This window comes from Lampetra planeri, chromosome 2, assembly GCF_965212315.1.
Source record: "Lampetra planeri chromosome 2, kcLamPlan1.2.h2, whole genome shotgun sequence".
NCBI lineage: Eukaryota > Metazoa > Chordata > Hyperoartia > Petromyzontiformes > Petromyzontidae > Lampetra > Lampetra planeri.
Genome location: NC_136108.1, coordinates 24,865,715 through 24,887,082, shown reverse-complemented (window position 1 = coordinate 24,887,082; position 21,368 = coordinate 24,865,715). Strand labels below are relative to the sequence as shown.

At 48.8% G+C, this 21,368-nt stretch overlaps 1 protein-coding gene across 1 annotated transcript in view; it reads left to right on the top strand.

The window, feature by feature from the left end:
* LOC144724246 (CUB and sushi domain-containing protein 3-like) overlaps positions 1–21,368 on the top strand; it is a 256,770-nt gene that overhangs the window by 135,155 nt on the left and 100,247 nt on the right. Inside the window, exons 25-30 of the mRNA XM_078603219.1 lie at positions 1,617–1,713; positions 5,968–6,072; positions 7,805–7,923; positions 10,076–10,145; positions 12,723–12,839; positions 13,994–14,203. Coding sequence (XP_078459345.1) covers positions 1,617–1,713; positions 5,968–6,072; positions 7,805–7,923; positions 10,076–10,145; positions 12,723–12,839; positions 13,994–14,203 — 718 coding nt within the window. The remainder of the gene's footprint in view (positions 1–1,616; positions 1,714–5,967; positions 6,073–7,804; positions 7,924–10,075; positions 10,146–12,722; positions 12,840–13,993; positions 14,204–21,368) is intronic.

Sequence of the window (21,368 nt, the reverse complement as noted above, 5' to 3'; positions counted from 1 at the left end):
AATGCCCCCATCGCCCCCAGTGCTTCCAGGGTAGCACTGGGACAAGGGGTCGGCAACCCGCGGCTCCGGAGCCGCATGCGGCTCTTAAAGGACCCGTTCGTGGCAGTTATTTATTAAGGACCACACCGTCTCGTTTTCACATGGCATTGCGGCTCTTGAAAAATATTGACTTCGTTAGCGAATTCGAAAAAAAATGGCTATTAAAATAATATTATAATAATGGCTCTTCTTACTACTTTGGTTACCGGCCCTTGACTGGAAGGAAGCTTCACACTTTACATGAACGTGTCCAAACACCAAGCTGAGAGTGAGGCTGACAGATAGACGCTCGCACGGCGGCGCTGGCCTCGGACGCCCTGCGGAGTTCCGCCCTCTCTCCCGCGTTGCCCACGCTGTCCGGATCTCCCTCTTCCCAGTGGGGCGGCAGTTCCAATTGCACCCCCAATGTTGTCTTGCCCAGGCTCGAGACTGCACCGTTCCTCCTCTGCTAGTGGTCAAAGTCCTCCCACCTTGCAGTGTCTCCTGTGCAAACTAATTTGGCGGTACTGCAATGGCAGTGACCCGCAAAGTACAAATCGCACAAACAAAAAACCTCAGCACATTCATCAATGCCACTGCCCCGAAAAGGAAAACAAATCTAACAAGGACAATTTCCCAACACGTCGCCTCGTGTTGTTTATTTATTTTTCTGTTCATGGCAGTGTTGTTAATGAATGTGCAGAGTATTTGTTGTCTTCTGGACAGGCTGTGTTGGACCCGAGCCTCTCCTCTCTCTGACATGTTCCCTTATTTACTGAATTGTGATGCATGTAGCCACCGACTCTCGTTCGGTGTCTTGAGATGTGGTCACGTTTAGACGCCTTCTCAATCCTTACTTTCTAGCGCATAATTGTCCTCGGGACACAATTCATATCACGCTCGTGAATTACAAGTAAGCCGTCACTCATCTTTTATTCATACATATGCATCACATATGCCGTATTTAATGCATATGTGCAGTGCTTTTCTATTTTCCGATTTTTCCCGCCACTGGCAAAAAGCTTTCCATCTGATAAGCAATACCAAATGTTGAACACGAGTGAAATTGATTCCTTACTCAGTAAAAAATGTAATTGATTAGGCTTGGTTTCTGTTTTGCTTGTGCAATCATTCACGGATTCCTGCTAAATCTTAACTTGTAATTGAATGAGATTGTGCTTGATACACGCAGTTCGGTAACATCTCCAAACATTAACAAGACGAATATCATAACTTACAGTCCATTGTCTTTCCACTGCTGGATGAAGGCCTCGCCGAGCTGTGTAAGTCGTGGGGCTTGTTTAACCATATTTCACCATGCTGGACGTTCTTAAATGAAGTATACGGATATATGTCCTTCTATATTTACTTACGTGACATAAAAGTGGTTGTCCTCTTGATATTTGCCCCCCCCCCCCCGCATAAGAATGTGGAATTTCCACCACTGGCTTAGGGCTGTAAATGGGAGATGAGCAGCAACCCAATGCTCGTTTTAGTAGCGACACGTTGTTTGACTTTGCTAAAACGGCCCATTGTACAGCGATCTCTGGTGTATGTGTACTGCTTGAGTTCAGCGTAAATCCGTTCATTTCTTGCAGATGCATGTCTTCAGCTTTGCTACCGAGCAGAACTGGGATGCTCTGGAGATATACGATGGAGGGGATGCCAATTCTCCCAGGTTGGGAAGCTTCTCCGGTGAGTTACGTTTTCCTGCCTCGCTGCCAAAATCAATGTTTCTCAATTAGCGGCAAATGTGCAGCGGTAATATCTCATTTGCTAGGTTCTGGTAACGAGGCAAAACGCGACAACGCGAGGCTTACACAGTGTGATGTACACACCCTCCACGCCCAACTGAGACATCTGCCATTCGGTCTCGGGAACTGCAGTCTGTAGGACGAACACGTGTTCCAGCTGAGGGTAAAAGCGCATGAACAGTGATTTCATGACGGCAAAAGGCACGATTTCGACCGTCGGATCAGTCCACCCGTGTTGCCATGCGGGTCACGTCACGTCGCCATGCCGGTTGCATGACACACACAGCCTCGTTCTAGACTACCCACTCAAAAGAGTGGAAATCGCGGGCACGTTATTTCACACAGCCGGTGGACGATGAGACAACTGCATACAGATGCATTCGGATGCGCTTCTGCGCCGTCTGGAACGCTTTTCCTTCCGATATTAGGAAGCCACTGGAGCGATGCACTTTTAAATCATCATCTAGATTGACAAACTAATTTCTTCAGAACTGCTTTTTGTGTTTAGTTTGTTCTCCTTCCCCCACACCTCCGATTAGCACAGTTAGCTACTACGGTGCGAAAGAAGTTCAAAATGGGAACATTGCGGCCTAGCCCGCCACGCTTACTGCTGCACCTTCGTGCCCCAGCGGCTTTGCGCGGACAACCTCTCCACGATCCCTGTGGGGACAGTTGCCCTACGGATATACCGGACCCCACCATAGGAGTGTGGAATTAACGCTACTGGCTCAGGGCTGCATACGGGAGAAGAGCACCGCCTCGATGCTCATTTGAGCACGAAGTCGTGTTAACCGATTTTAAGTGCGACAATAAATGCTTTGTAACACTCATCTCGACGATGAGGAACTTAGTGCTAGATTTGGTTTGCAGTTTCAGCTGCTCGCAGTCTCGCGGTGCTGAATGCAGTCGTGCGGTTATTTTTAGTCGCACAATGCTGGCGTTAATCACATTAAACCTAACTATAACTACAAGGGATTTCCCTTGTGTGTTCGTTGAGTGCCCGTAATCCAAATGCAGCATATTCACTCTTATGAGAAGAAGAATGATAATAATGTTTTTTTTTTTAGATCGCATTATATAATGAAAATTGCACCTCAACAATGGCTTAGGAAGCAGACAAGCTGGAAGGCAACCAGACGATGAGCCTGCACCAGCAATTGTCCAAGCCCTACAGTCCTATAAATATATACATTAAGATGTTTTCAGCCAATTAATTGGTGTTCGTACATGTGGGGGGAAACTGGAACACTCGCACGTGCGAGGGGGCAACGCTCAATCCCATACAGAAGGGACATTGTATTAGTCTCCCCTTTGCTGTACCGCCTTTCCCTGGCAAGTCAGGGTACGCACGGGTACCTGGATGACCACGTGAAGGGGATTCTTGCAACATTTGTGCGGTGATCCACCAACGCTCATGGTGATTATTGCACTGCACATTAGTTTGGCTCTCTCCGTCCGAGGAATGTTTCCTGAACCTCGGATGGTTGTAATAACTCACTGAGACGCGCAACCTGATAACGCTGCCATAAATTATAACCTAGTAATTGCCATATAATTGAAATTCTTTGCGGGGTTGCTAATTGATCATAAAAAATATAAATGTCATCTCAGCGTTGATAATTGCTTTGATGGCAATGCCTCTGCCAAGGGCACCAACTCTGTTGAGTGACCTTTGCAAATTTGCTACGAGAAGCCTCATTTGTGTTTACAAAGGCATTTGTTCTAGATACAAGAATGAGCACTTTTGAATGTGATTAAAAGTTTGCTATAAAACATCATTAGTCCACAATTGGACTATTTTGTTTTACTTTTTCTTTAAAATAATCACTTAGCAACTTGTAATGCTGCCTTGCGAACAAGTTTGATGCCGTTCAGACACACACATAATTAAAATTTGACCTCTACAGTGACAGTGAGTGCCATTAATGTTAATAGCTCTTGTGTAGATAGTAGCTTCGGCGTTCGTATAATTGTGCTTTTTCTGCGAGCCCTTTCAGGCTGTTAGTGATACACTGCCGGCGCACAGAGTGAAACCACAATGGCCTTGCCACGCCGCCGGTGCCGATATTCTACGATTGATTTTCTTCGCAGGGCAATTTGGTGTTCCATCTCAAAACGTGAAAGCTTGAGATGAGACGTCCTTAAAATAAATATCGAATTAAGCACTAAACCAAAACAACCAGAGAACCAAGAATATAAACCAAAACAATTGAGAGAAACGAACTGCCATCAAACGCATTATATGCTACGGGGTCATGTAATCGATAAAAGTGGTACACTTTAACGTAAAATGGCAGATTTAACGATTCGTAAATTATCGCCCTTCTAAAGCTGCACCAAATAAACGAGCCTTGGGCCGTTTTGCACGCGGCGAGGTATTCCAGAGACAAACAAAGAAATAATAATCTCCCACTTCATAAAATATACACACACACGCGCACACGCCGTCCCTTGGCAGCTGTTAATGTGCGCTTTTGTGGTGGCACGATATAAATTACGTGGTGGAATTTGTCACCGAAGCCTTACCTATTGGTGATCAATACATGTCCGAGGTGAATATGGGGTGGAATTGAGAGCCAGTAGATTTTAAATAGCTGAAGTAATAAATTGTACGGAGAACGCGGTGACATATTTGCTGCAAAGTTCATGAGGAATAGAAGTCCAGACGGAACGAAGTTAGGTTAAGACCATTAACAAAAATTTACAGTAATCAATATGAGACAATGGCGGAGCCAGGATTTTCAGGTAGGGGGGGCAGCCCCTCCCTCCAGCATTGAAAAATGACAGTTGTAAGTAAGGACTTGTCCCTTGCTTTTTATTCGACGCGTGTGCAGCGATGGCGCAGCCATCGATCGAGGGTTGAATTCGAACCGCGTTGTGTGATCGGCATCATGCTCGCTGAAGATGTTTGCCTTCAGGGAAGTCGTGCGCTGTATACGCAACTGCGCACAATTCTGTGAGTCACTTGTAACTGCTTTGCCGTTACTTATTGCCAATTATGGACTCGGACTGTTGTCCTATCATCTCATAGAGTCCCTGGCACGTAATAATATGCTACACAGTGGCAGTGGGGGTCGCAAAATGCCGATTTATTACGAATAAACCCCAATGAACCGATCGAAATTAGGGATTTCGATCGGATCATTAGGGGGGGCCACGTGCCACCCCCCGCCCCCCCCCCCCCCACTGGCTCCGCCAGTGATATGTGACCTAATGAGCCTGAACGTCAAATATTATGCGTAGCATTTTCTTAAATATACGTGGATCCAGACCTCGTGATTTTTAAAAATGTGTGTAGATTAAGTTGATGCTTAGAGACCATCACACGCTGTACTTAAATCACGGGTGGCTAATGAGTTACATTGTTCATTACAGAGCTTCTGCGATCAGACATGCTGATATACATCGTTTACAAAACAAGTTGAGGATTTCCCTGAAATTATATTGTTGGATTAGCGTGCTAAAATTATTTCCATAATATATCTGCAGTAATTAAGTGTTTTATATCACTCTCAGCAATACTTACTCAATACCATCCAAAGCATAGCCCCTGGTGGAATGAAATTCCATAATCCTCGATTCAAGTTAATCTGCAGGGGCAAGACATCTCGTGATTAATTTGCAGACAAGATCAGCGGATCTTGATTTAGAGTGGTTATATTCAGTGCCTCGAGTCTCCGTGTGAACCCTGTTCAATCTGCAGCCCCCTGTCGGACGCTTTAGCCCTCACAAACACTTCCAGGTAACATTGTGAATAGTTCCTGTGTACACACACGTGTGTGTGTGTGTGCGGTGGGGAGTGGTAAGTGTAGCGGTTAGCGCGCTGCGCTCTGACCCGGGTTCAATTCCCGCTGACGGCCAACACCAGTGAACTGGTCCTGGACCTCCCCTAGGTCGACTCATCCTCAAATGAGTACCTGGTGCGGTGTTTAAACATCGCCACTGGGAAGACAAAGGCAGCGGCCGGGCGTGGTGCTGGCCACCCACCCCTCTCGTGTGCCGTGCCGGCCTTCATAGGTGCTCGCTAACAGCACTTGCCCCAACAGTCTGTTAAGGCTATACGGGAGATCTTTGTGTTCTGCTTATATTCACGTACCGTAGTAAGTGAAACGGTGACATCAAGGTGTGATATTGAGTATGAATGTATTTCAGGTACGTCCATCCCAGTGTGATATTGATTATGCATGTGTTTCAGGCACGTCGATCCCAGCTGTACTGAACAGTACATCAAATAGCCTCTATCTTCACTTCCACTCGGACATAAGTGTGTCCGCAGCTGGATTTCACATTGAATACACAGGTTTGCATTTTACGTGTTCAAGTGCATACGATGGCAAACGTCATTCATTTCATGTGTGCGACGCTGCCGTGGCGGGAACGGGTCAGCACCCTTGGCTTGACAATCCGGAGGTCGCCCGTTCCACCTTCCCGGCCTGCGTGGCGGTTTTAAACAAATGGGGCGAGTTTTGGTTTAGTTTTTTAAACCACTCCATGCCGCTTCTGTCCACCCATCAGTTTGAAATGCGTTCACCACCGTGAGTCGATGGGGCAGCTCGCCTGTGGGTGGGGGGGGAGGGCAAAGCCTTGGGCACTTGCACCTCTTCCAAGACGTCTGGCCGGCGTGGAAGAGTGGAGTCGGGCGCCACTGTGGCTAGGAGATGTTAACTCCCTCACCTGGTATGAAGGAGGTTGTGGGTTCCGATCCCGGACCCTGACGATGCCTGTATTTGGCGAGATGTTAACTCCCTCGCCTGGTATGCAGGAGGTCGTGGGTTCCGATCCCGGACCCTGACGATGCCTGTATTTGGCAAGATGTTAACTCCCTTGCCTAGTATGCAAGAGGTTGTGGGTTCGATCCCGACCCTGACGGCTTCTGTATGTTTGGAGTTTGAATGCTCACCCCATGGTCGATTGGATGTTTCTCCGGGTCCACCGGTTTTCACCCCCCCCCCCCCCACGCTTTTAAGAGGATTTGGCTGCTATAAATCTCCACACGATGCTAAGTCGCCACTTCGTCGAGCTATCATTTGCGACAGCCAGGTCGCTTCTGAAAAATAGCTACGCAGCTGGCAAAATATAAAAAATATAAAAAGTTTGGTCAAATCTTTAAACCCCTTCCACTAGAGGGGCCCTCTGCAGCTGTCTCCAATGCTGAAGGCGGCCCTTGCGCCAGCGGTGCCGTGAGCGAGCAATTGCAGGGCTGCGCCTTTACCCATCATACCACGGGCACGCTGTTTAAGGACAGCGTGCCATTTATATTCACCGTAATGACACGTTGTTTACCTGCAGTACACCTATTATAGAACTGTTATTTACGGCTTTGTAAATTCATACACCGACTGGACAAATTGTCTGTTGATTTAATTTAATTGCTTGTCATGCTTTATGCTGGCGAAAAAATAATAATTGTGCAGAGTTTACCTGAGCAGTTCCAGGATTTATAATGACACCCTAATTGCAGTAAGTAGCCTTGAATTTAAATGTGTGTTTGTAGTCAGAGATCATTCGTATTGTTTGTTTATGAGGCATGATTACGGATTCCATTCCTGCTCTCCTTGTGCATGCACGGTCATATTAAAAACAAGATTTAGTTTCTCATCGCATGAAGATATAGATGTCTCTTGACACAAACACTCACGTGGGGCGGTGGGAACATTCAACGGGACATTGTCGTTAAAGGTCCGCACAGGCTCGCTGCTTTCATTTAACTCTCCCGTGCTCTGTGTCCACTCCGGTGGATGCGCGCGATGATTCACGCGACTGCGGTGATGTTATACGAATCATTCGAAGCACATTGAGGGGAATTCCTTTGACTCCTAAAATCACTTTAAACAAACGAGGACACGTTTCAGTTTTGTTTTAAATAACTCAGGCGTGAGTTAAGTGAGTCAGCCAATGCTAGTGGAGTACACTGCCAGAATATGAATTATAGTTGTAAAAAGGGGTGCTGCTTTAAGCGAGTGCAGTATTTTCTGGCACCTGACATCGTTGTTGAATGCAATGCACACGGGGCTTTCGTGTTTTCTCGTCAGCCGTAGGCCTTGCATCGTGTCCTGAGCCAGAGCTCCCAACAAACGGGCTCAAAGTTGGCGACCGTTACCTGGTGAACGACGTCGTGATGTTCCAGTGTGAGCAGGGCTACACGCTGCAGGTCTGTGCCACTCTGAACATTGTTTCAGCACAAATGTAAAACCACAAACTTTCACCACCACCACATTTTCCCCTTTACTTTTGCTCCTCTTCCCTCCCCTATATAAAACCCCTACGCTCGCGCAGTCCCTTACGTGAGTGGGGCAGTGAGCCCAATCTCGTCCCCTTCCCTGAACCCAGGAGCACCGAGTTCCGCGGAATTTCTGAACCCTTCCCCCCCCTCCACCTCCCTTATGACAGTTCATACTTTATACCGGCCTCTTGTAAAAAACAATCCTTAATACACAAACAAGACTCAAGTCACAAGCAGTGGAAGGGGAATATTGCAAGGACATGAAGGACGACAGCGAAACAACACAAAGACTCCACGCAATTAGAAAGCTCACTCCCCCCGGCGAGTGTTTCCACTCGCGATAAACACCGCTGACACCGCAATAGCGCTCACCCACACACACAGCCCCGCTCGCTCTACTTATTTCACGAAGAAGGACGCCCACACACCATCCAGCAACACACGGCCGGGGGGATAGCTCGCATGTGAACCGTGTGCGCAGCTCAGTGGTGTAGCGATCAACTTAGTGAGATGTTAACTCCCTCGCCTGGTATACAGGAGGTCGTGTGTTTGATCCTGACTCCTGACGCCTGCTGCTGTATATTTGGAGTTTGCGTGTCTCTCTCCCTGTGGTTGCATGGATTTTTCTCCAGGTCCTCCGGTTTTTCCCTCCACATTTACAATCAACATGCGTTTAGAGTATTTGGCTGTTATAAATTTCCACAGGATAAGCCACTTCATTGAGCTATCGTTTGTGAGAGCCAGGTCCCTTCTGAAAAAGAGCTACATTGCTCAGTGGGCCTTACCTGGTCAAATAAAAAAGAGCTTAACTAGTTTAGTTTTAGAGTGGGTGGTCGGTGTGCAGACCAGAGGTGCCCAGGCAAGGGGTGAGCACGAGGAGGGGGGGGGACGCAAAATCTGAATATTTACTAAATACTGGAGAAATCCGATGAGCTACAAAGCAATTTTTCAGAGATGTCCAGTAGGATAACTGGGCATGGGGCCCTGCAGTGCGAGGAATGCCATGGGCGGGGCCCCATGCCAACTACGCTCGGCCACTGATCCAACTCCGCCACAGCAACCGCGACACTAATAGCTCTCTCTGTGTCCGATGCTTGCCACACCGTTCCCATTTCCGATGAAGTACGTGTACGACACTGTACGTGTGCATCATTTGAACGGAACCGGAAGAAAAACTGAAATAAAATTAACTTCATCGGTACCAAAACTCCCCCCCGCAAGGCTATGCGTGAGGGCATGTGGCGCAGTTTGGTGCCAGCTATCGTAGAACTATCAGGTCATGTCGCTACAGTTCTCTGCGGTGAGTACAATGTCTTTTAAAAACAGCGGCGTCACACCTCTCGAAATAAAATTAACGCTCACCGCTTGCGCATTCCAAGATTCAGTGGTGAGCGGGACACCACCTGACCTGCAACTTGCAGACATCTCGGAACGGGAAAGGGTTAATGGAGCATCCTAGGTTTTCACACGTGCCGATTCTGTGCGACCAACACAAACTCGCATGCAGGCACCCGGTTCGCAGGCTCGGCAGTATTTTTTGCACTAAAACGTGAGACCCTCGATCTGACGATTGTCGACTGCCACGCTGCCCTGGGCGTGCTCTTTGTAAGGTGCCCCCGGCGCTGTTCACTCGCGCTGCGCTCTAAATATCGCTCGCAACCTCACGTGAGCCACGACCCAGGGAGTCGAGGTCAGGTGACGAGTTGCAGAATGCAGCCCCCGTACCTCCGATTAGCACAGTTGGCTACGTATTGTGCGAAAGAAGTTCAACGTACATACATCCGATGATAATGCTATACTCTGCTAATTTACGTATTTTTGTTTTCACACATTTGCTAATATATCGTTCACGTTGTTTGTGATATTTTTTTTATTACGCTACAAATACCCCATTATAAATGCGCGCGCAAAGCTATGGGCAAAAGTAGCTTTGCGAACGTACATACATACGTGCCAACCGCTGCACCACTGCTCTACCCCTGTGTCAATAAGTATTATAACTTCTTAGCATAGTGTATTGTCTATGTTTGCTGCCGGCGTAGTGCACTGCTGTGTCTAATCCCCGTCCCTCTCCTCCCAGGGACCCACGCATGCCACGTGTATGCCCGGTCCTGTGCGACGCTGGAATTTTCCACCTCCTCTCTGCATCGGTGAGTTTCAAAGTATTAAAATACCATTCATTACCAATCCGTATCATCTCCGTTATTATCATTTGCATACATATACATTTATTAATTTAAAACATAAAACATATTGCGGCGTGGGTCTGCTGTTCAAGTGTAAATTAAATTCTGTCATATGCGTTTAGTGTATCCTATTTATTGTTTATTTAAACATTTAATATTGTAATTCGCACTATTTTGTGGAATATTGAATTCTGTGGTACACTGCTGAGGCCTGGCATCATGTTTAACCTCGCACCGAGCTGTACCAATGACAGTGACGTCGTGGATTTTGTGCCACTCCTATTCCCGCTCACGGAAAACACCAGTGACGATTATCTGAACCAGTCCTGGGCCTTCTCCCCCAGGTCGACTCAGCCTCAAATGAGTACCTGGTGTAGTGTGTAAACATCGCGACTGGGGAGACAAAGGCGGCCGGGCGTGTTTGTTGGCCACCCACCCCCTCGTCTGCTGTGCCGGCCTTCATAGGTGCTTGCGAACAGCACTTGCCTCAACAGTCTGTTAAAGGCTATAATGGGGATCTTTGTCTTTGCTACTCACTTCGATTCCCGCTCACAGCAAACACCAGTGACGATTATCTGAACCGGTCCTGGGCCTCCACTAGGTCGACCCTCAATTGAGTACCTGGTGCGGTGCGTTAAATCATCGCCACTGGGGAGACAAAGTTGGCCGGGCGTGGTGCTGGCCACCCACCCTCGCGTGTGCCGTGCCGGCCTTCATAGATGCTGCTCGCTCACTTGGCCCCAAAAGTTTGTTAAGGCTACACGGGGGATCTTTGTCGTTGTGTCACTCACTAGCAAGTGGGGTTCCCTTTAGTAGAGCGAACCAACGGTGTGTTTCGCTGGCCACTTCGAACACGGGCTCAACAATGGCCAGTTACCACAGACTATTCGCCGGCGCTCGTGCAACGTACCCGCGAACGGAACTCAGCGTTGCGTGAAGCGCACGACGGACCGCGGACGCCAACGGAGCGCGCGGAGGCCGTTGCAGGAAGCCAAGGAGAACTCCCTTAGTGCAGCTCCACTTGTTTCCAGATCCTGCAGGGAGCCTGTGTCCCATCAGCTGAGAGCCCATCTACTCCTCATTGCTTTAACCAACAAACAACTGCAATTGCTGCGCATGCACACAAAACAAAGACAACGATCCCCCGTGTATAGCCTTTAACAGGCTATTGGGAGCAAATGCTGTTAGCGAGCACCTATGAAGGCCAACATGGCACACGAGGGGGTTGGTGGCAAACACCACACCGGGCCGCCTTTGTCTCCCTAGTGGCGGTGTTTACACGCCGCTCAAGGTACTTATTTGAGGCTGAGTCAGCCTAGGGGAGGCCCAAGACCAGTTCAGATAATCGTCACTGCTATTGGCTGTGACCGGGAATCGACTTCGGATCGCCGGATTCGTAGCGCAGCGCGCTAACCCCTACACCAGCGCTCCCCTATAGGCACACAGACACGCACACATACGCACTTGATCCAACAGAATGAATGCACACTTACACCATAATCAGTCAAACGTGATTAGATATTTAAAAAAAGCAATGCACACCCTTTTATGAATCCGCTGATGGCAATCACAAAATGAGAGGGTTTAGCTGATGAGACCTGTAATTTACCTACCCCTTGCATTGTGTGTCAGCGGAAATTGTCCACGTTACATGAGCAATGAAAAAAAAATAGCATTAACAGCATCAACATCACAGAGGAGGTGGGGGGAGCGACAAATGAAACGTAACATTGCGTGATAAATGTGTGCGATGAAGGGCCTGTTGACTGTAATACAGCGAGCTAGTGGAGAGCTCCATTTTTCTCCGGCCAGATCATTTGAGGACAACCTTTATGCAATTCCACCTCCTGTGCTGTGACTGATGACATTTCTGGACACCGTGTGCGTGTGCCCGGGAGAGGATTTCTTGGAACCTGTGATTAGGCCACAAAAGAAATGGCAATGAGTTATGATGGCGCTTATTCCATTCCTTCCCGGACATTGTGGAAATGTAGCTTATTCCCAGACGGGTCGCGCAGGATCTGAGCGGAAAGCCAAAAATACATCACACTGGGCACTGCGTGGTGTTTGGTGGAAGAGAGAACGGGAGCATTTTTGAAGAGGAATTTCACATTATATGAATGGCGTGTTCCAAAGCTATTACCTCAAATGAATGACAACCCACTAAATGCCGTGATCCTTAGGACGAGATAACAGAACGACTAGTCGGGAGGAAAGCGAGTGGAAGGAAATGTCTGCTGCTGTTGGGAGTTTCAAGGCTTTTCTGGTGGTGCGTCGCAGGAATAAACGATTCAAATTGTGTGCGCCGGTGAGTTTGTCTGCAAGCGGTCGACAGTGTTTGAGTGGACGACTAATGCGGTGGCGTGTGTGCGGCGTGTGTGTGGTGTGTGTGCGGTGTGTATGTGTGGTGTGTGTCTGGCATATTTGTGTGGTGTGTGTCTGGCGTGTGTGCGGTGTGTGTGTGGCGTGTGTCTTGCATGTGTGCGGCGTGTATGTGGCTGGCGTGTGTGTGGCGTGTGTTGCCTGGCATGACTCACGCAGCTCAGTGTGGCGGAGTGCTCACCGAGCTGACCGGAGTTATTCTAAGTCCGGGATTTCCGGGAAACTACCCCAGCAACCTGGACTGCACCTGGAAGGTTCTCCTGCCCATGGGATATGGTGAGATCGCGATTGGTACATTCACGTTGTTAATTACGCTCTCGTCAAGGAGCATAAACCATTGCGCAAAACTCCGGTCATCCTCGCAGCAGCAGCGGCTTTTGGCTGCTAGCCATCGAACAAAGACGGTCACCGCATCGTGCGCTTTCGGATGTGCTTCTGCGGCCGTCTGGAACGCTCTTCCGATATCAAGAAGCCACTGGAGATCTGCACTTTTAAATCATCTCGATTAACAAACTGATTTACTTTAGAACTGGTTTTTGTGTTTGGTTTGTTGTACTTCCCCCGCACCTCCAATTAGCGTGGTCGGCCACGTATGGTGCGAAAGAAGTTCCAACGTACATAGTACGTCATTATTGACATTAGAAGGTCAAGGTGCAGCCCCGCAATTTCTCACACCAACATTGACGGAAGGGCCTCCGGGAACCCCCATAGAGGGTTTGGTGGCCAACTCTTGAACATTGGTCAGACGTCTATGGAAGAGGTGGCAGTAACCCACACTCTACCCCACCGCACATGACCCGTAACTGTGGTTGTGCTCAAATAAACCGCTGGTTGGCAGACGCGCCCATTGTTCAAACTGCCGTGCTGAGAGATCGAAGCAGCGACCTTCTCATTGCGCTGACCCTTACACCGCAGCAGCATCCACATTCAAAAATTACCCCTGGCTTATTACGTAGGTGATGCAATGTCTCTCTTTTTGATTCATGCAAACGCATGGTTGTTTTTTTATTCCAAAAGATAATTAAAAAGCGCGTACGTGGGTACCATGGTAGAAACCCTTTTGTGAATCAAGGATGCTCGCTTGATTGGTCCACCTCTTAATCATTCATTATTTAAGTTCCCTCTGTTGGCGGTGAGCGGCGTTACACGTGACATGCGGGTGCCTTGGAGGATCTGTAAACCCGCCTTGTCCGCGTAGCACAGTCTCCACTGTGCAGGATCATGGCCACGCATATAAATTAAACATTCAAAAAGGCCTTCTCAAACATAAACACGGCCAGAACCTCGATTATCCGGGGTAATTGGAGTGTGTGAGACGGGAGGGGCCCTGCTTCCTGCCATAAGAATTGGCACAAATAAGAAATCACAAAACACCGAGCGTAAACAAACCGCGCGTGCACACATCGATTAGTTTGCCTCGCATTTCGCAGGTGCTTACTTCGCGTTTGTGAACTTCTCGACGGAGCCGCTGCACGACTTCGTGGAGATCCTGAGCGGGCCCCCAGAGGCGCAAGAGGCCATCGGGCGCTTCAGCGGCGCGCGGCCCCCGGCGCCGGCGCTGAGCACAACGCACGACACGACGGTGCACTTCCAGAGCGACTACTCGCAGAACAAGCAAGGCTTCCGACTCTCCTTCCAGGGTAAGGGCATGGGGGTCCCCCCGCCAACGCTTCTCTTGCGACGGTCGTATGTCTGTAGAACGCCTCTTGACGACGGTAATTGGTTCCACGAAAGCGGTCGTTAAGTGATTTGGTCGTTAGGCGTGGAAAGGTTTCCGCTTCAAAGCACGGCAGACACCGAATGTAAACAATGCCCCCCAATGCTCACGAATGGACGTAGCTGATTGGACGAGGCCTCGTTTCCAGTCCACGTGGCGTAAAGCCGTTTAAATACGGGCAAAACATAAATTTTTGTTTATTTGTTTGTGTTTCTCCCTTGTCATGGGACTTTTTAGGATGAACGATGATAATAATATGACCAAACCAATAAGGTCAGAATTGGTCTGTAATAAGGTTGGCACTAATGAAGATTTTTTTTGGTTAGATCGCGTAAATATATAAATGTCTCGATAAACCCGCCCCCACCCAAAACAGCCAATTAGTAAGGTTTGTCACGTAAACAGAACATGCCAATTTGTCACTAGTACAGCACACCGGTGTGTTGGAGAGCAAAGCCACAACATTTACAATCCGAGTACGATGTTTTGCCAGTAATTACAACTAGCTTCATCAGGTGACAGCCAGAATTTGTGGAGAAATCCACCTGTTTCGTTCCTTAAATAAAGGGGTAGATGTGGGAAGGGGGGGATTAATGAATGCATATGAATGACTATGATTATTCATTGCCCTTTGGGTTAATTATATGGTACTCAACGTACATTATGCATGCACATTATGCAAGCCCATTGTTCTAGTACCACCTGTCGATTATGTATACTAAAATAGCCATACCAACAGTAATCCCTATTGAAGTATGGTGACCTGTATAGGCATGCATTTAAACATTGTATTATTTGATGACTCGGCTAAATATTTTTTGTTTCTCTCAATTTAGATAGATGATCTCATTAGTCTTGGCCAGGAGTAACTAGTTTTGCACAGAACTTCAACATTATCGAAATAAATTGAGTGTCCTTATTGGCACGTGTGTTCTGCCACTGCCGACAGTTGCATTTTGGAGTATTTAATATTTATTATTTGTTTCTTTCGGTTAAGTCACGTCTAAAGATAAAATAATAAATTAAATTAAATAATAGAATACGACGTTTCGATTGCAACACAAGCAATCATCATCAGGTATAATGAAATAGCGACATAAAATCTAACCAGAAAACTATAGACAGACATATTAGCAGACAGATATCACCAAGATACATAGCGAGAGCAACACAGGTAACAGAGAGGGGTGATCGTCTCTGTGTGGTGGCCTTAAATAGACAGAGGCGGGGGGGCGGAGGCAGAGAGAGGGAGGAGGGTTAGAGAAAAAATTAGCATATCAATGAGTGGTCAACAGACGTGGTGCTGCGAATGCGATGGCACGGCAAGCAAGCCTGAAAATCAGGAGGACACACTAAAATTAAATAACCTAGTAAAATATCGAAATGTAATGTAATACAACACAGAGGGTCGGTCAACACACAATTAACGCATAGCCTGGTTGATTACGTATTTCAAAGATTGCTAAGTTAGAATTTAAGTGTGAACAATTTATTTGGTGTTATTTTAGTCTCGTGATGACCATTCAGCCTGTTTGCCCAACATAACAGTTACCACACGTGCAGTTAATCCTGTACACACCTTCTGTTGATAGCTTCGGTAATACATCTGTTGTACCAGATATTAAATTCTGTATTTTATGTACTATGCCAAATCTGATTCGGATGTTTTGTTTTTCGGAACATCTGGCTAGTTTATCAGTTACTCCCGCAATGTGTACGGCATTTTAATCGTTTTAATTGCTTGGTCATTTTCAACGCTCGTGTTATTTGATCTGGTTTTGGCATTCAATGCCGTGTTGATTTGTGCATACTTGTAACAGTTCAATTGCAGCGCTTCTTTAAGATGTTTAATTTCACTTCTCAGACTATCATCATCTGACACTTTCTTAGCCTGATGTATGAGTATCTTCATGAGAGCGGATTTCTGTGCAAGGTGATGGTGTGACTGCAAAAATAACGCATTCATGAATCCCCCCAACTTCACGCAAGAAGAGCACAGAAGTGATGTCATCACATCTACCCCTCTATTTACAGATGGGATTAGGTCACGGATTTTGTGTACTGTGTTGAATAGAACCTGGATCTTGTGTTTGTTCAAGATTTTTGAAATATTTTGGTAACCCTTGCTATGTATGGCAAGGTGATAGTTTTGATTGGGTCCTCAGATGGTTTTCTACCCATGGTTGGGGATACAAATTTGCGAATTGTGCAGTCCGAATATCCATTCATCTTGAGGGCTTGGGGTACGTGCTCCAGTTCACTGGATAGGTGGTGCTGGTCGGAGATGCAATGGGCACTATGGTATAGTGTTTTGATGAGGGAATTCTTCTGGGCTGGATGGTGGTGGGAATCAGGCTTTAGATAGGAGTCTGTGTGGGTGGCTTTCCTGTAGACAGAGTGTCCCAACGAGTCATCAGGTCTCTTCTCAATCAAAACATCCAGGAATGGTAGCTTGCCATCATTTTCCACTTCCATGGTGAATTTGATAGATGGGTGTATGGAATTGATGTGGTTGAAAAATTGGTTCAGTGCTGACAGGCCATGTGGCCAGATGACGAACGTGTCATCTACGTATCTCTTCCACAAGGAAGGACGTAGAGTGAATATCTGGATGGCATGTCTAAAATTTATCCATGAAAACATTCGCTATCACTGGCGATAAAAGAGAACCCATTGGGGTACCCTCATTTTGCCTGTAGAATGTACCATTACAGGTGAAGTAAGTGTTGGTAAGGCAGTGCCTCACCAAAGTTGGTACATCAGGATTCAGTCCCTGTTGGACCAAGTCTTCAATGATTGCAATGGTGTCAGGTACAGGTATCTTGGTGAACAGGGAGACTACATCGACACTGACAAGCAAATTATCTGGAGACATTGAGATGTCCTTGATTATAGAAACCAAGTGAGCTGAGTTAAATACAGCTGAGGTGGTCTTGCCCGTGAAAAGAAATCGGGCCACTTTGTAGGTGGGTGAGTTAATGGTGGAGACGATAGGACAGAGCGGGGTACCTTCTTTATGGATTTTTGGAAGGCCATACAAGATGGGTGGTCTAGTAGCCGAAGGTTTTAGAGAGAGCTGCTTGGTCGGTTCGATTAGAGAAGTCGAATTAGTGATGATATTGTTGGTTTTCGTGGTCAGGCGGTTGGTAGGATCTCTATTGATTTTGGTATAGCTGCCATAATTAAGAAGGTCCTGAATTTTGTTGTTGTAAGTGGTTTATCCATGATGACAGTGGCATTGCCCTTGTCGGCTGAGAGGATGACAATGTCATCTCTCTTTTTCAATTGAGCGAGTTCAAAACGCTCGTCCTTGCTGATGTTGCTAACGGGTTTCTTAGCGATTTTGAGAATAGCAGCGATTAAAGATCTTGCAACGTCTGCCGGGATGTGTCCCAAACCTTTGAGGGCTATGGCTGCCTGGGCAATGATATCATTCACTGGGATGTGTTTAGGGGTGACTGTGAAATTCAACCCTTTAGCTAGTGTAATACCGTTGATGACTCTTGGACGCCGGGGTTGAGGCACACGTATTTATTCCGCAACAGTTGTCACAACCGCGGACATACAACACTGGAGGGGGTATCGGCCCCCTCACCCGGCTAGCTGGGAATACACTGCTAGCTATCTCTGACCTACCTCCTAGTCCTCCACTAACGGGCTAGGGGAGGCTGTCTGGCCCAACACTGGTAAGTCGGGCTACGGTACCCGGAGTCCCAGAGCACTAGCTCTGGTTCTCGGGACCACGCCGCTGGCTCGGTCCTGCGCGGCCCTGACAAGGGCGGCGTCCCAGGGGAGTCCAGGGCTCTAGCTAGACGATCTTCGGTCTTCACTGGTTTAGCTTTAACATTCTGCCCCGAGCCCTCTGACACATCCCCCTTTATACTCAACCCCCGCTGAGGGGTGGGGCCCCGGGCTGCCTGGTGCGGACGTCGTTGAGAGCACCCCCCCCCGTGCACTCACGTAGCCCCGTCCACTGTGTTTGTTTCCCATAAGCTGCCATGCATAACGGCTCTCTCTCTAACACCCCTACATCACCCCCCCCCCCCCCCCCCCGCATAGCTTACGGCCGTCCCGGCTGCCAACATACAAAAAAAACGACAATAAAAGCGCATTTACCCCCTGACCGCGCGTGTGCCTCACTATTTTTCAACAATAACAAGAACAACACAACAAGAACGCAACAGCAAGAAGAGAAAACAACCCGACGCACCCCCCCGATTAAATACGAATTCCGTAAAACAGTCTATACACAATTTGCAGGGAACCCACCACACACACAACACGCAATGAACACAACCTATGTACACATCTTCCGGCCTCACAACAGTCTGCGCATTTTAGCGCGTGTCCGTGCAGCGGGCCCCTCACACGGGGTAACCCCGGGTGGTGGACCGTCAGGTGGCAACTGTCCGTCTCGGAGTGAGTCCTCATCCGACGCCGCGTGACCCTTGGCATCCCCAGGAGGGGTGATCGGGCGTGAGCCCGTCATTCCTGATACACCTGGAGGTGGCACAGCCGGCAAGGCATTAGGTGAGCGCGACGGAGACGGTCCCAGTGAGTCGGTCGACCCCCCACATGTTTGGCCACGTGTGTGTGAAGTGGGGATGTATACCGCAACGAAGGGTTTTAATCTAGAGGGGTGGACGAACCACCGCCGCTTCCCCCATTTGATGCGCACGCACTGCGGTCGCAAAACGTCGACCACCTCCACAGGGCCCCGCCATGGCCGCACCAGCTTAGAGGAGGTTGCGAGTGGCACCTGGGGACAGTGCAGCCATGCCTTGTCCCCCGGCTTCCACTGCAGCATGTGCGCCCGACCCAGTCTGAGCCGCTCATTCGCTTTCTGACGGAGGTCAGAGTTTTGCATGGCAGCATCCCGTGCCTCTGTCAATTTGGCCAAATTAAATTTTACATGGTCAGCCAATTTAGTTTTTCCCTGAGGCGCGGGGATCTGCAGCTGGGCACGAACAGGCGGGTCAGGTTCGCGGCCGTACATGAGGTAGAAGGGTGAAAATCCCGTAGCTGCGTGGGGGGCCATCCGGTACGCCGCCAATACCCCTTGAATTTGCAAGTCCCAATCGGTCTGTGAGTCCGACACCTGCTGTGACAACATTGACGCGATGGTCCGATGCAGACGCTCGACCATCCCGTCAGTCTGCGGGTGATACGGGAAGGTACGAATTTTCTTCGTGCCCAGGAGCTCACAGACTTCTTTGAGCAATTTACCGGAAAAATTTTTGCCCTGGTCGGTCAGCAGCCGCTCCGGAGCACCTTTGTCCAGGACATAACCCTGAACAAAGGCCTCCACGATGGCTGCTGCCGACTGGTTGGCAAGGGGCCAGGCCATAGGCCAGCGTGTAAAATACTCCACACCAGTTAACAAATATCTATTGCCCCTGGGTGTGGCGGGGAATGGGCCCAAAATATCCAGCGCGACGAGTTCGTTAACTCTGGACACTTTGATTGACTGCAAGGGTGGGTTAGACACACGTGCTGGCGGTTTTTGTTGCGCGCACCGAGGGCATGACCCCAGTAAATCCCCGACATCCTTCGTCATGCCTGGCCAAAAATAATCGAGTTGGAGTAAGGCGAGGGTCTTTGGGGTCCCCAGGTGTAGGAGGCGCTCATGTGCGGCCCACACCGCCTTGCCCCGCAACCCGGAAGGGCCCACCAGCCGATGTCGATGGGATTTTCCGTCCCAGTGCATCAGCAGACCATGCACCAATTCCCATGCGTCGGCATCACCCCTGCCCTGCCCAGCACAGCCGACGCGACGACGCAACCCGAGGAGAGAGGTATCCTCCATCTGGAGGCGCCCCCATTCATTGACGGGCATCCCCAACAGGGAATCTTTTCCCTGTTGTGCGATTGAATTTGGAACCAATGTTTCGTCGTGGCCGGCGGCCGCCAGGACCGGAACCGGTATGTCCCCTGCTGGCCTGCAACGTCCCGACCCCAGGAGGCATGCACATTCGGAGGTGGTTGGCATGCGCAACAGAGCGTCAGCATTTGTGTGGTGAACGCCCTTATGGTAGGTGGTTTCAAAATCAAAATCCTGGAGGATCTCCAACCATCGGGACAATTGTCCCGATGGCTGTTGAACTCGCAGGGCGTACTGCAGTGCCGCATGATCTGTGCGGACGGTGAAATGCCGACCGTACAGATATGGGCGATACTGTTGGATGAAATAGACAATTGCCAACAGTTCCCGACGGGTGACACAATATCTTTGCTCCGCCGGAGACAACACCCGACTGCCGTACGCAACCACCCGTTCCACGCCGTCGACCACCTGGGAAAGCACGCCCCCAATACCTGTGTTGCTCGCATCGGTGTCGAGCAAAAAAGGCTTAGAAAAATCGGGGTAACTCAAGGGAGGAGCTTTTACCAGGGCGTCCCGAAGGGAGCAGAAAGCAGCCTCCTCCTCCTGACCCCAGTGGAACTGAACCCCTTTTGATGTTAAAGAGTGTAGGGGTTTCGCAATCGTCGCAAAATCTGCGACGAAACGTCGGTAATACGACGCGAAGCCAATAAAACTCCTGACCTCTCCCACCGAGGTGGGAGTCGGCCAGGAGCTGACGCACTGCGTTTTGGTGGGATCGGTAGCAATACCTGAGCGCCCCACAATGTGTCCCAAATAACGCACCGAATCGCGTAACAGATGACATTTTTGGGGTTTGAATTTCAAATTAGCAGCCCGCATCTTTAGGAAAACCGCCCGCAACCTCTGGAGATGTTCGTCAAAAGTTTTACTAAAGACGATAACGTCATCCAAATAAATCAGGCACGAATCCCATTGCAATCCAGCCAAAACCAATTCCATCAAACGCTGGAAAGTTGCCGGCGCTGAGTGGAGTCCCATCGGCAACCGGTTGAATTGGAACAGGCCGTGCGGTGTACGGAAAGCAGTTTTAGGCTTTGAATCATCGTCCAGAGGAAGCTGCCAGAATCCCGAAAGTAAATCCAATGTGGAGAAGAATCGCGCTCCCGCCAAGGCGTCCAGCGATTCGTCCATCCGTGGGAGCGGGTATGCGTCGGCAACCGAAATTTTGTTAAGGCGCCGAAAATCAACGCAAAACCGCAACGAG